The sequence below is a fragment of the Triturus cristatus genome, chromosome 7, assembly GCF_964204655.1.
Source record: "Triturus cristatus chromosome 7, aTriCri1.1, whole genome shotgun sequence".
Lineage (NCBI taxonomy): Eukaryota > Metazoa > Chordata > Amphibia > Caudata > Salamandridae > Triturus > Triturus cristatus.
The window spans coordinates 1,247,571,683-1,247,587,400 of NC_140590.1; the positions used below are offsets into that span (position 1 = coordinate 1,247,571,683).

Sequence of the window (15,718 nt, forward strand, 5' to 3'; positions counted from 1 at the left end):
TTCGCCTCGACGTCAAAGTAAGGACTTGGCGTCTCCTTTGCCTTCCCCTTCTCCTCGTGTTTCTCCGGAGAAGTTTCCTTCGCCAAAGATAACTCAGGCGCAGTCTCCGGCGCCGGTGGATACTCCAGCTTCCGACGCCGAGCCTGATCAGGTTGCTGAACTCTCTCCTGTACCTGAAGGTGAACCTGTGGATCCAGTAGAGGATCCGTCGGCTCCGGCTCCAGCTACTTCTCAGCTGGATTCAGGTTCGAATCCATACCCGCATTTCCCGACTCCGGGTGCGGATCCGACGCATTTCCTGAATGCTATGTATGGTGTTTTCCAGAGAGCAGCCTTCCCATCCGGTGCACCTTCAGGTCCCGTGGGTCCAATGGCGTTCAGTTTGGGCGTGCCACAACACTACGCTCAGGCACCTTTTATGCTCTTCTTGCCGATGGCGCCGTCATGGCAGTTCCCAGCGCTGTCTGGAGAGCCTTCCTCCCGGCCTCACCTGGATTGTGTGCCTTTGTCGGAGCCTTCCTGGACGCCGGCCCCAACTCCAGCTGCGCCACGTGGGCCTCCGCCGACTCCTTCAGCGCAACCGACTCCGCGTACGCCGCCGCCGACGCTGTGTCCTCGGATCCGCTCTCGAAGAGAGGCTCAGAGGCTTATAGAGGAGTAACAATATCAAGCAGATGAAGTGGAGGAAGGTGAATTGGGTGAATCCACGGATGAATTTGAAGGTATTCAGGAGGCAAGTGGATTGGATACCACTCCTAAGTGGGAACTTTCATCTTCCAGATCTTCTCCACCTCAAGAGGTGGCTCCTTAGCATTTGGTAACTAAGAAGGCTGTGGAGCTGTTGGACTTACAGTTGCCTTCTGCGGAATATAAGCCGAACTTATTGACTGAGGTCCTTCATTCGCCTTCCTCTATTGTCGAGCCTCTGTTGCCTTTTAATGAGGCTATCTTAGATCCTATAATGGACGTTTGGCGCAAGCCACTTTCTTCGCCTGCTGTTTCCAGGACTGTGGCGTGAAGATATAGAGTGGCTTCGGGGGATCCGAGCTTCCTTTCCTCTCATCCTTCTCCAGTGAGTCTTGTAGTACAAGCATCCTGCTCAAAACAATCTTCGGGGGCTTTTCCGCAAGCGTCAGCTGACAGGGACTCAAAGAAGATGGAGCAGTCAGCTAAAAAGGTCTTCTCATCTGCTAGTATGGCGCTTAAGTCAACAAATGCCACTTGCTTGTTGGGCTGCTACATTCATGCATTGATGGACTTTGTGAAACAGTTAGCTCCCAAATTGCCTGATGAGGAGACGGGTTCTTTTATGGAGGTTGTTTTTGACACTCAAGCTGCAGCTAGGCAAGTTATTCAGTCAGGCCTAGATATGGCTGATTCTGTGGCCAGAGTTATGGGTTCTTCCTTAGCCACTAGAAGGCAAGCTTGGCTCCGCTCTTCCGGTTTTTCTATGGATGTTCAGGCCACTCTGGTTGACTTACCCTTTGATGGGGAAAAGCTTTTTGGAGAGAAAGCGGATTCCGCCTTGCAGAGATTCAAAGATAGCAGAGCTACTGCGAAGTCCTTAGGTTTGCAGACACAGTCAAAAGGGTTTGGCTTCAAAAAGTATAGGGGTTTTGGAAGGTCATGCTTTCGTTCCTTCCGTCAACCTCAGCAGCAGCAACAAAATCCTCTCTATTGATCCTATAGAGGAAGACAAAGGGGTCGGCGTGGTTCTGGCCGCAATCCCTCCTCCCCCTCAGCCTCCTCTGCTCCCAATGATGCTACAGGGAAGCAGCCCTAGATCCCCCATCCTGGGTCATGTGAGGCCTGTTGGGAGTTAGGTGTCCCACTTTCTGCGAGGTTGGAAATCGGTCACGACAGACCTTTGGGTTTTAATCCTTGTGGAGAATGGGTACGCCCTTCCCTTTCGGGAATTTCCTCCCCCTTACCCTCCTTGCCAACGTTTTTGCTCAGAGGACCATCTGCTTCTTCTGCAGAAGGAGGTTCTTGCATTGCTACAAAAAGGTGCGATAGAGGTGGTTCCAGAGCAGGAAAGGGGTCAGGGATGCTACTCCCGGTATTTCCTGATTACCAAAAAGGACGGCAGATTGCGTCCAATCCTGGACCTCAGAATCTTGAACTTTTACCTGAAGCAGGAGAAATTCAAGATGCTAACCCTTGCACAGGTTCTTCAAGCGTTGCAGCAAGAAGACTAAATGTTGTCGATCTACTTGCAGGATGCGTATTTCCACATCCCAATCCTGAAGTCGCACAGGAAGTATCTCCATTTTACGGTTGGGTCGCAACATAACCAGTTTGCGGTTCTCCCGTTTGGTCTTTCTACTGCACCTCGAGTCTTCACCAAGGTGATGGCGGTGGTGGCTGCCCATCTCAGGAGGTCGGGGATTCCGGTTTTCCCCTACCTGGACGACTGGCTTCTGAAAGCAGAGTCACCAGAGATGGTGCAACATCATCTGCAGGTAACATCTCATCTGTTATTCAACTTGGGTTTTTCAATCAATGTGCCCAAATCTCACCTGGCGCCCTCTCAGCGCAACCTGTTCATAGGGGCGGTACTGGACACTACTGTGTGTCGAGCATTTCCTCCTCCGCAAAGAATTCTCAACATTCAGGAGATGATCACTTTATTCCACAATGGAGCGGTTGTTCCAGTTCTGAAGGTTCTTCGCCTGTTTGGTCTGTTGGCCTCCTGTTGGTCAACCATGCACGGTGGCACATGAGGGCACTCCAGTGGTGTCTCCGCAGGCAGTGGTATCAGCACAACGGGGATCTCAGGGAGTCAGTCAGGATCTCCAGAGAAGCTGCAGCGGCTCTGTCTTGGTGGAGCGTGGAGGGCAATCTGTCTCAAGGAAAGCCCTTTCATCTTCCTCCTACGGTGGCCACAGTGATAATGGATGCCTCCACCCTGGGGTGGGGTGCTCATCTGGGGGATCTGGAGATCAAGGGTCTTTGGTCTCCAGAGGAAAGATTGTCTCATATCAATCTTCTAGAATTGCCGGCGATACGTTTGGCGCTCAAGGCCTTTCTCCCTTCCCTTCGCGGTCAGTCGGTTCAAGTCCTGACGGACAACACTACCGCGATGTGGTATGTCAACAAGCAGGGAGGAGTAGGGTCGTACCGTCTCTGCAGAGACGCGTTGCGGCTCTGGTCCTGGGCTCAGGATCATCGGATTTGCTTGATGGTGAATCATCTGGCCGGGGTGCTGAAGGTGCATGCGGACAGTCTCAGTCGACAGTTCTCCGTCGACCACGAGTGGAGGCTTCATCCAGAGGTAGTTCAGCACGTCTTCCGGACGTGGGGGACTCCTCGGGTGGACCTGTTTGCCACTCAAGAGAACGCGCATTACCCGTCATTCTGCAGTATCCAGTTTCCGATGCAGGAGGACATTGGGGGACGCGTTTCAATTGAGTTGGGGCTCACCACTCCTTTACGCGTTTCCTTCCATACACTTGATTCCTTGGGTTCTGAGGAAGATTCGCCAAGACCGGGCCCAAGTTATATTGATCGCCCCGGATTGGCCAAGAAGGGTGTGGTACACAGATCTACTTCACCTTTCGTCGCACCCTCCGCTCCGTCTCCCTCTCAGGGCAGATCTCCTCTCTCAGTCGGAGGGGCAGGTTCTACACCCCCACCTCCATGCCTGGAGATTGAACCTGAGTTCTTTCTCTCTCCCACCGGACGTAGTGGATGTTATTTTATCATCAAGGCGACACTCCACTAAGTCAATTTATTCCTATAGATGGTCTAAGTTTGTAAAATGGTGTGGAGAGAGGTCCATTGACCCTTTAAAGGCCCACTTGTCAAATGTGCTTCAGTTTGCTCTTTCCTTGGCTCAGCAGGGTTGTGCTGTGGCCACGGTTAAGGGCTATTTATCAGCCTTATCGGCTTTTCTATGTCTTCCAGATCAGCCGTCATTATTTAAACCTTTGTAATGCCACAGTGGGACCTTAATCTTGTTTTAACTTTTTTGATGGGGGTCCCCTTTTGAGCCCCTTCATAGCTGTCCTTTGAGGCTGTTGTTCTTTAAAACGGTCTTTCTTGTAGCCATAACCTCGGCAAGGAGGGTGAGTGAGCTTCAAGCTCTTAGTTCAAAACCCCTGTTTTTATCCTTACATGCTGAAAGGATGGTCCTCAGGACCAGGGCTGCTTTCCTACCTAAGGTAGTTACTCTATTTCATCTGGGGCAGTCCATTACTCTCCCTGGGTTTAATCCTCCCCCTCACCCTTCCAAGGAGGAGGAGAGACTTCACCGCTTGGACCCTAAAAGAGCAGTGAGCTTTTATTTGGACAGAACAAAGGATTTTCGTTTGGAAGATCAGCTCTTCGTGGGCTATATTGGACACTCAAAAGGCAAAGCTGTGCACAAGCGCACTCTGTCCAGGTGGATCATCCTAACCATCAAGATCCTGGTAAGGTTCCTCCTGAGGGTATTAGAGCTCATTCAACTAGAGCGAAGTCTACCACCTCTGCTTTGGCCAGGGGTGTTCCAGTTGCAGACATTTGTAAGGCCGCGACTTGGGCCTCCCTCCATACTTTCGCAAAGCATTATTGCTTAGACTCTGAGATGATGAGGGAGGGCCATTTTTGCGCTCTCTGTCTTGCAGGACTTTTTGGTATAGGAATGTGGACACCCTCCTCCGGGAGTGGGACTGCTGTGGGAATCTATTCACAAGGTGAGGAATCCACTGGCAGATGTATCCATCAGAAGAACAAGTTACTTACCTTCGGTAACGCTTTTTCTGGTGGATACAGTAGCTGCCTGTGGATTCCTCACTGACCCACCCCCCTCCCCGTTGTCCACCTTTGTATACCTTAAAGGATACCTTGCTTGACAATGTTGTTTTACATTGTATCTTCTTTCTATCTGGTACATTTATAGGAAATGCTTATGTTCTTTAGCTTTCCTTTTGTTTATGTACTGTGTATATTTGTTCGAATGTTTTATACTGTGTATACTTTGAATCTGTTGTCGGTCCACCAGTTCGCCTCGGAGGCACGTAAAAAATGGGTGGAACTGACGTCATCACGCCGACGTGGCTCTCTTATGGCACCGGTGACGTCATACGGAGTCGCGAACGGAGCCGTGGAATTATGACGTCCACGTCGGCGTGGAGAGCTGGGGAAAAAATTCCGTGGAATGCTGGCGCAGGGGATATTCACAAGATGAGGAATCCACAGGCAGATACTGTATCCACCAGAAAAAGCGTTATCGAAGGTAAGTAACTTGTTCCTTAAAGTCTTTCTTAGCTTCTCTCTTTGCTAGGGAACATTGAAGAGCTGTAAATCCAAGCAGCATACCTGCGCTGGAGAATTAAGGTTGCAAATAAATAACTCCCCACTCCATATAGACTGTAAAACCGTATTCTGCACAATGTTCTGACTATATTAAACAAGATAAATTGCACCTTTTTGGCATGAGCAGGACATATGAGAACTTGAGTGGGTAATACACTGGAAGCTCACCTAGTATATGCCTTTTTCTCATCCATAGCCAGACTTTGTGGGAATCATCTGCACACGCCTGTCTCCAAAGAAGATCATTGAGAAGTGGGTGGACTTTGCCAGGTAAGGAGATTTTTTTTTTTATACAAAAAATCTATTTCGTACTCATTTTACTATTGCTTGATCGCTGAATTATTTGGTCTGCTTCCAAGATTGCAGGGATTGTCCAAAAACAGTTATTCTAAAATAGAGATGGATTTACACCACTATGTCCATTTCCTGATTTTTTTTACAGCCAGAGCACCTCAACATAGTTAATCTAAAATCCTTGGCTCTTTGTTGGCTCATAGCTAATCAGGGCTTGTGAGAAAGTGCCCTCTTTCTTGCATGATATGCCCCCACTATTTGCTGAATTGCTGATGTTCTTTGAGTGTGCCCTGGGCTCCTGCTAATCAGGTACCCAGAGCCTATGTTCCTTCCCTAAAACTGCATGGTAAATGGTACCACAGGTTCCCAGGGCACTGTGAACAGAGAAGGCCTCTAAGGGCTGTAGCACTTATTGTGCCACACTTAGAGGCCCTGTACCCTGACACTCACACACTGCCTTTGCAGGCTGCGTGTCTTGGTGCAGAACAAAGTGAAGAGTCGACATGGCACACATCCTTGTGTGCCATGCCCACAAACCACTACCCTGGCATACATCAGTCACCCCTCTAGCTGGGTGCCCTATGCCAGTGGTGAGGGTACAGGTGCATGAGCCCTGTACCCCTACAGTGCCCAAGTCCATTCCTGGGCTCTGTAAGTGCAGTGCTGCCATTTAAGAGTATATGGTGCTGGGAGTTTGTCATTACGAACTCCACAGCACCATGATGGCTACACTGAAGACTGGGAAGTTTGGTATCAAACTTTTCAGCACATTAAACCCACACTGATGCCAGTGTGGGATTTAATGTAAAATACACAACAGAGGGCATCTTGGAGATGCCCCCTGAAACTCGACCAGCTTCTAGTGACCTGACTGAGTGGCTGCCTAGGCTGCCACCACCAGACATGTTTCTCGACCCCTGGGTCGAGAGCTGCTGCTCACTGGGGCCTGAAACAAAACACATCCTGGGACGAGGTGCCAAGCCTCCTCTCCCAGGATGGGCCGGGTTCACAAAGTTGAAGCTTCAAAGTCATGCCGCCTTTGTGAGCTTCTCCAGACCACTTGCTGTACTCAGCAACTGGTCCCCACTGGTTCTACCCCCCAATTTGGGCCGGAGAACTGGCGGGAGAAACAAGTGAAGAAGAGAGGTGTGCCCACCTCTACCAAACTCCACCCCTCAGGTAGGAGAGGCGAGGTGAAGCACAACCTCGAGTCCCCACTATCTTGAGGATGGGGGAACCCAGCCAACCAGAGACAGGCTCCTGCCCCCCTCCCACTGGAGAGTGGCAGAATAGGGGGTGTACCCACCCCAGGGAAGGAACCCATTGGTCCCTGCCCTTTACCTACCTGTAACGCCCCTAAATTTAGTATTTAGGGGGCACCCTGAACCTTCCTTCCTGAGATCCAGCAACAACGATAAAAGAAGATAAGAAGAAGGACCGAAGAGCCGTGCAGAGCTAACAAGAGGACAACGTCCACTGATGTGGCCCCAGCCCTACAGGCCTGTCTCCCCTTGAACCTGCTCCTGCGAAACCCTGGTGTGTCCTGCAGCCAGCAACCTCAAAAACCCAAGAGGACCTGCCAGCCTTCACTTCAAAGACTGAAATTTCCCGTGAACACCGTACTTGTTCAAACTGCAGCTTCTGGTGCCAGCCAGAGACCGTGAATCCAGCCCACTCTGCACCCACTGAACCCGGCCCGAGCGGAACGACACCATGAGAAGGTGCCCCCCGCGATCCTGACCCGAGATCCGGCGAGCCCTGACCTGCCTGAAGCCTCCGGACGACGCCTGCAGCCTCAATCCAGAGGACCCCCCTACCGCGACCAGAGCGGGTAAGAAAATCCGACATCCCAAGGCACCCCTGCACCCGACGCCCCACGGCCTTGTGTGCCCAAACCAACAGTGCCTAACCAATCCACGACATCCCAACTTACCCCTCGAAGTGGTGGTCGCACCCAGAAGATCCTCGTTCCCGAGCCTGCAGTTTTCCTTTGTACCGTAGGTTCTCCATTGAAAAGAACAGGGCACCCGACCTCAAAACAGCACCGTGCACCCAGCCGCCATAGTGCCGCTGAGGTTGCACCTTTGGTGCTACTTTGGTCCCCAACTTGCCCTGAGCTAATCCCTAGGAGCTTTGCTCCCACAGCCTCGTGGCCTGCTTGCCAACAGCCACCAACCGGAGGCCCCCTATCCCCCATTGGATAACATTGGGCCTCAACACTCTGCACCCGGCTGCCCTAGTGCCGCTGAGGGTGCAACAACGGGGCATCACTGACCCTGGGAGACCCCGGAGTCTAACCCCAGAACCTTAACTCCCACAGCCGTTTACTTACCTGTGAACCTTTTTTCCTTCCATAGGATAACATTGACACTTTTTCTCCAAAACGTTTCTAAGTGTGGAGTTTTGAAACCTAAACATATTCTTTAAAAATCGCACAAATAACCAAAACGTGTTTACTTACCTGGTTGCAGGAAATGTCCCAGTGCTGAATCTAGGTATCCAGCACTGAGGTAGAAAAGTAACGTGAAAAGTAACTTACCTGCAATTTACTGTAGAAGCCTGTTCATTTCAATGTACTGCTCCAAAAAGCTTTTAAGTGTGGAGTTTTGAAAACTGAAAATATTCTTTAAAAATCATGCGAATAACCAAAATGTAATTGCTTACCTGTTTCTAGGAAATGTCCCAGTGCTGAATCTAGGTATCCAGCACTGAGTTAGAAAAGTAATGTAAAAAGTAACTTACCTGCAATTTACTAAAAAAGCCTATTCATTTCAATGTACTGTATTTGCTAAGTGTTGCATACTACTGCTCCACTGTAAATCAAACACAGTACAATTTCTATTTCATTTTCAGACTGTTCTATATCCAGTAACTTATTACTGAAAAGTATTTAATGCTTACGTGTACCAGACCTGCTTGGTTCTAAAAATAAACAACAGTATATTTTTATACTAGCACAATTGGCCTAGAGTTCAGTTCTCGAGTGTGTGAATTCATTTGCTGACTCAGTGTATACATCATATGCTTAACACTGTCCTCTGATACTGCCTTACTGCTCGACGAAGCTACCACTATTAGAGAGTAAGGTTCTATCTAACTTTAACCTCTGCCTACCTCTGGGGACGCTTGGACTCTATACACACTATACCTCATTTTAGTGTAGTATATATAGAGCCAGTTTCTTACAGGGCTGACTCTTCATGTTGCTGGTATCTGCAAATGATCATTTTATATTTCCTTTAAAATGTTCTTGGTTGGAAATGTGGATAAAAATGTGTTTGTGGCATGTGTAGCTGTAGATGCACATGCTGTGCATACTCCTGCCATATAGTGTTGGGTTTGGACGTGTACAACTATTTTTTGTTCGAAGAAGTCTTTTGGAGTTTCAAGTTATATTGACTCCACATATCTCTTGTAATGCGCATGGTCATTTGCTCTAATGTTTATTGTTTTTCTCCACCGGTCTGCCTCAGGCGAGTCTCTGTGAGCTCCGGTTCAAAGCCACGTGGTGTTCTCACCGGGCCCTCAGATCCGTTCCTCATTGATTGACTTTTTAATCTCGCTTACTCGTTGGTCTGCACCATTGCGTGTTCCTTTGACTCCATCTCGCAGCCGACGATTTTGACTGTGCGGGGCTCAGTTTCACCAGTGTACAATCACTTTGACATCCAAGAATGTCTGATTTATGGATAGGACTCCATTTAGGTTCTGTCCTACTTGCCACGCAAAGTACCCCAGGACAGGTCTACTCAAGGTTTGTAACCTCTGTTTGTCCCCTGATCATTGAGATGACTCCTGTGTGGCAAACCTCGCATTCTGATTCAAGAAGATGCTTTGGAATCGATGGGCATGATGCATTGCTTCGGCTTCAATGGTCCATGGTGCATGTATCGTATGCTCTTTTAGATTCACCTGATCTAGCCTCTAATTGTAAAATCATGCACACACACCCAGTATATATACAGTACATCAATCTCGATTAAAAAAAACTTGAGACGTTTATGAACCCACTGAAGTGACCATAACCAATTTGTATTCAAGAAAAGTGACTGTATTTTAAGAAGGTTATTGGAGGAAAGGATGTCTTTAGATTCTGGTTTAATTTGCCAGATAAATGGCCAGATTCTTTTCTAGTACTTCAAAAGACTATCCATTTTAATGATGGATGACGTTCCGACCCAGCTCGGTGTACGGGGGTCTCTTCCGGACAGGGGATTCCTGGGGACTCGAGGTGCTTGGGTATCTGTATCGGGCGCTGAATCAGTAATAATCACACTCTTGCTAATTAGCAAGGTCAGGACCCTGATATCCAATGGTGGAAGGGTGATTGTTCAAGAGGGGGCACCCTATTTATCTGTGTCCAGATTGGGATAAATACCAAAAGGCTCCTTGTGGTTACAAACCAAAAGAGCCTGTTAATTAGAGTGGAAATCTCCAAGGTGAATTTTATGTTTAATAACCCAAGGGTACATGGTGCTTAAAGTTGACACTTACGGCTGGTCTGTAAGGGGGAGGTCCTGTGATCGTAAATAGCGATCAATGAGCCATTGGCGAGAATCCAATCGGTGACGCGATTGAGAATTCAATGCTCCATTGGGTTGTTGACTGGGATAGTAAGGAAAAGTGTAGTGGGAAGGGTGCTTCCTTGCTGATGTTTAACATTTTACAGTGGAATAAATCAACAAATGTTTGACTTTATTGTACCTAGAGTAGACTACTGCAATCAGTATTGGATTGAATGCACGCTTTACAAGTTTTGTGGCTATTTCTACATCATCGATTTGAATGTTGATCTATGTTTGTTTCGATAGTTTGGTAGCTTCTGTTTCAACTCCGACTAGAACGGAGATATTTAGGTTTGTTTTGCTAAGTGGTAGAAATCGGTGTTTCTTCCCTGTGTATAGGCTGTTTCTTCTCCTTGAGGTCTGGTGAGTATAAATGGCAAGAGTGTGAGCCTTTCTTTTTGGATCTCGGAGGTGGTAGGCTATTTGTGACGTATGAGGTGTGCTCATGAAATATGGATTCTTGTAGACATACATTAACCTTTCTTGTTTATCCAAGCTACTTCGTAACCAGCTACTCATGGTAGCTTTGTCAATTTCAGTCTCCTAGATTTTGGCTGCCCTGTCCTCCTGACTATTTGAGTTCTAACACCCGGTCAAGTAAGGCAGAGGTCATTCCATTCCACTTAAAGTCCTGGAATTTCAAATTGTGGTTCTTGGTGCCAATGATTTCCAGGAGTTTACTGTCTTGTCAGCTGTGTTTGCCAAGTTCGTAAAACAAAACATCACCACCAATGAGGCCGCATTGTGGGATGATTTGTAAACCTAGTAGAGGATGAAGTCGTCTAAACTAAAAGTGGTCTGACAAAGCTAAGAGTTCTCTGAATGTGTGATCGGTTCTCTGCTCTGTGAATCATTGCATCCATTTTGTAGAATAGCAATCCATAGATATTGATAGATTTGGATATTGCAGGTTGAAGAGCTATCGCACAGAGGTCCTGCAGCCTGGCGTCTCCAGCTCGTAACACTTGTTGCCTTCGAATGAGGCCTTGACGGATGTTCTTCTGGGCACCTGGTCCAAGCCCAGCACAGGGGCTCCTTTGAACAGAACGATTGCCCGTCACCATCGCCCTGCACCTGGCGGGCCAGTTTTCCTCACCGAACACCCCACCCCTCAAAGCTTGGTGGTTCAAGCTTCCACTATCCGTGGCGTTTTACCTTCAGGCACCCCTAGACAGGGAATCCAAGAAAATACAAAGCTTTGGGAAGAAAATTTTCTCTTCCGCCAGTCTAGCATTGCGGTTGGTGAACCCCATATGCCTTTTGGGCCGTTACTCCCATTCGATATGGGACATGGTTGCTCAGGTGCTGCCCAGAGTCTCGGAGGAGCACCGGATTCTACTCTCCCAAGCTATTTCAGATGTGTGAGGTCAGCGAAGTTCACCATCCGATGTGGCTTGGATGCAATAGACTCACTGGGCGGAGCGATTACCATCACGGTGGCGATGTCTCGCCACGCCTGGTTGAGGACGTCTGGTTTTTTGGGGGAGATCCAGGCTAATCCTATGGACATGCCCTTTGGCTGCTTTCGTCTCTTCGGGTACAAAGCAGATGCTGCACTTGAGCATTTCAAGGACTCATGGGCTACCACCAAGTCCTTGGGCCTCACCACAACATCCCGGCCTGTATCTGCTTTTCGCTGCTTTCGTGGCTCCAGAAGGGGCTACCAACCGCACCAACCCTATTCTGGCCAGAGGTCCTGTAAGTTCAGCAACCTCTGCGGGGCTGTGGACACGGTTCACCCCGACGGGCGGGAGGCCAGAAGTCGAGCCAAGCCACGATCCCCTTCTCCACCACAAAACCCTCCTACTTCAATCCCCAGGATCATTCATGGACAGTTGGTGGCAGAATACACCATCATCTCCTCTAGTGGCAAGATATCACCTCGGACAGGTGGATGTTGCAAATATTCCAGAGGGGCTACTCCCTCCCCTTCGAGACTACCCCTCCATCCATGCCACCAGTGTACCATCGGCTGACAGAGGATCACCTTGCCTTACTCCATGAGGAGGTCAAAACTTTCTTGGCCAAGGGAGCTACAGAAAGGGTTCCCAGGCCAGAAATAGGTTGTTACTTCGCTATTTTCTGGTCCCAAAGAAGGACGTACTTCCTCAAAAAGGATGCTCACCCTGCCTTGGGTCCTGTCTGACTTGGGCCCGGGAGACTGGATGGTAGCGCTGGACTTGCCTATTTTCAAATTCCCGTCCTGCCTGCCCATCAGCGCTACCTGTGGTTTACGGTGGACCACAAGCACTTTCAGTTTGCCGTGCTCCCTTTCGGCCTCACCAGTGCCCCTCGGGTGTTCACAAAGGTGATGGCGGTGGTCAAAGCCCATCTGCGGAGATCAGGGGTTCCAGTCTTCCCCTATCGCGACAACTGTTTGTTGAAGGCGGGCTCATCCCAAGCAGTCGTCTCCCACCTCCAGACTACGGTGAACCTCCTGCATTTGCTGGGGTTCACTATCAACGTTCCAAAGTCGCACCTGATTCCCTTTAATTTGAGCGGTTCAGACATGGTGCAGTTTCAGGCTTATCCTGTTGAATGAAGAGTCCAGGATATTCAGGCTATGATACTGTTGTTTTAGCCTATATCCTGAATTTCGGTGAGTGACTCTGAGCCTGTTGGGCCTCATGGCCTCCTGCATCCTGCTGGTGGACCATGCAAGGTGGCGCATGCAGGCTCTGCAGTGGGGCCTGAAGTTTCAATGGGTGCAGCATCGAGGAAATCTCACTGACGTGGTTCAGATATCAGAGGTCACTGCGAAAGACCTGCAGTCGTGTCTGACGAACCGCAGTTGGGTCAGAGGCAGACCCCTCTCCCTTTCCCACTTAGATCTCGCAGTAGTGACGGATCCGCCTCTTCTGGGATGGGACGGCCTTTTGGGGGAGGTGGAGATCAGAAGACTCAGCTTCATATCAACCTATTGGAGCTTTGGGCTATCCGATTGGCACTGAAAGCCTTTTTACTGTCCATCAAGGGAAGGTTGGTTCAGGTCTTCACGGACAACACTACTGCCATGTGTTACTGCAACAAACAGGGCGGTGCGGGGTCGTGGACTCTGTCAACAGGCCCTGCATCTCTGGACTTGGCTGGAATGCAGGGCAATTACCTGGTGGTTCAACATCTGGCCAGTTCTCTGAATGCCAGAGCAGACAAACTCAGCCGAAGGTGCCTTGTAGATCACAAGTGGCGTCTCCATCCGGAGGTGGTACAAGATCCCTTTCAGCTCTGGGGAGAGCCTTGGTTTGATCTGTTCGTCTCCGAAGAGAATGCGCGGGCAGCAGTTTTGCGCTTTGGAGTTTCCAGGGTGCGTCTCGCTCGGCGGAGCTTTTCGTTACAAGTGGAGCTCAGGCCTCCTGTACGCCTTTCTGCCTATACCACTCCTGCCCAGAGTGCTCAAGAAAATCAGGAGCGGCCTGGCACAAGTCGGTCTTGTGGCGGAAGGGCGCTAGGTGGCGCTGGAGCAAGATGGCCGCACCGAGGTGAAGCTCCCGTAGGTCGGCCCATCGACCCGCTGATAACTCCTGATAAACGGATGTCACCCCTTCCCAACTGCCTCTGTGGGATCCTGGCGGCGTGAGGCACCCTCGCTGTGACTTTCCACGCCGAGAGTCGCGGAGCGCCGGAGCTGTGCCCCTGTCGGGCTTTGACCGGGGAGCTGCCCTAACTGCCTGGAGCTGTGCGGCGGAGTGCGGGCTGGCGCGAGCTCGCGGATCCCACGTGGCGAGTGGGCCGTGGCCTGCGGGGACGTGCTGAACGAGCTGCGACCGGCGGTGAGAGGTGTTCGGCCTGGTGGGGCACCCCGAGAGGACTCTCCCGACTGCCCATCTGTGTGGTGAGTGGACACCCTGTCTGGGGCCACTGGCGGCCTCTGTGGCTGGCGGGTGCGGAGAAGGACGGAGGCTGCTGGGGTTGCGGCTGGCCCGAGAGGAGCGCCGCGGCCACGAGAGACGTTGCAACCTGATTGCTGGGGAAGGCGGCTGCTGTAGCTGCCCGAGCGTGGTGCGAGCTCAGAGGCGGTCTGCCTGTGAGGGGCTGTCTGTTTGGGGACCCTGGACTTGACTTGCCTGGCGGGCCTGCAGAAGGGGCGGCCCGGGACTGCTGAGGCGCTGCAGCTCCCCGCGGCCTTGCCCGGCCATCACTACTGCGGACAGAGGCGAGGGACCTGACCTGACTGGGCCCGGCTTTGCTGAGCAGGGAGGGGGCGCGCCTTGCCTATGCGCTGGGGGGCTGGCCCCGAGGATCCCGACGGGGGAGAGTTGCTGCTGGGAGCCCCGCTGAGAGTCCTGGTGCAGACTGCGGTCAGAGGGTGAGCGCGGCGGCCCAGAAATCGCTGGGGGGACTCGGCTGGAACTGTTGGTCCTCTGGGGCTGCCTGTGACCTGTTGCCGTTCGCCCTCCTGGCTGGCACTACCCGAGAGTCCTCGAACACTTGCCCCTGCCCGCGGATTGGAGTGCCTCGCTTGGGCCCGGAGACATGGGTAAGCCCAGGGCCAGGGTGGTCTCGGGCTGTGGGCCGGCGGGGGCGCCCTCTGGCTTGCCGCAGGAGGCGGCCGGGGACCCTGTGCAGCGGCAGCTGCAGGAAATCCTAGCAGCTATATCAGACCTGAAGACCACCCTCCACCAAGACATTGCGACGGTGTCGGTCGGGCTCGGCCTGCTGCGCGATGAGCACAAGAAACTGGCGGGACGGGTCAAAGACACTGAAACGCATTTGGCGGAGTTGGTGCCGGCTAAGGCGGAGGTGGCCCAGCAGCTGCATGAGCTCACGACAAGGGTGACCACCCTGGAACGCCGGGCGGAGGACGCGGAAGGATGAAATCGAAGAAACAACGTCCGGGTGGTGGGGCTGCCGGAAGGCGTGGAGGAGAACGACATGGTGGGGTACCTCGAGTCATGGCTTAAAACGGTGGTGGCCCTGGAGGGGTTGTCTGGCTTTTACACCCTGGAGCGGGCCCATAGGGTCCCGGCTCGTCCCCCGGCGCCGGGGAGACCGTCGAGGCCAGTGATTGCCCGTCTACTCCACTACTGCGACCGGGACCTGCTGCTGCAGAGGGCTAGAACAGCGGGACCTTTTGTGGTGGGGAATAGCAACGTGACGCTGTTCCCTGACTATACACTGGAGGTCCAGCGGCGGAGGGCATCTTACTTGGAGGTCAAGAAAGCTATGAGGGCGGCAAACCTACAATACTCCCTCTTGTTCCCGGCGCGACTCCGCGTGGTCCTTGAGGGCGCATCCCATTTTTTTGACTCGCCTGCGGAGGCCTGGGAGTGGATGGAAAAGCACACAGGGGGACTGTCAGCTGCGGCCCGCGGCGGAGGGACGGCGCCCCGAGGAGGCCGCTCTGGAGGGTCTGGCCTGAGGCGACGACGACGGAGTGCCCAACAGGGACCCTCGATGGCGCAAGCGGAACGGGAAAGGGCGGCGGCCTTGCGGGCGGTTGAGTCGGTCTCTGGCTCGCCTGGTCCGCTGGTACGGGCTGCGGAGGAGACTTCTGCGGAGGAATCAGCAGAGAGTGGAACGGATGACTCTTCGACCAGCAGCACAAGACTTCCGGTGGTCAC

The 15,718-nt window shown here is 51.7% G+C and overlaps 1 protein-coding gene across 3 annotated transcripts in view; it reads left to right on the forward strand.

The window, feature by feature from the left end:
* The window catches only part of BCKDK (branched chain keto acid dehydrogenase kinase), a 172,098-nt gene that overhangs the window by 111,730 nt on the left and 44,650 nt on the right, over positions 1-15,718 (forward strand). For all 3 annotated transcript variants that reach the window (XM_085618714.1, XM_085618715.1, XM_085618716.1), the window contains exon 10: positions 5,495-5,568. In XM_085618714.1, coding sequence (XP_085474840.1) covers positions 5,495-5,568 — 74 coding nt within the window. The remainder of the gene's footprint in view (positions 1-5,494; positions 5,569-15,718) is intronic.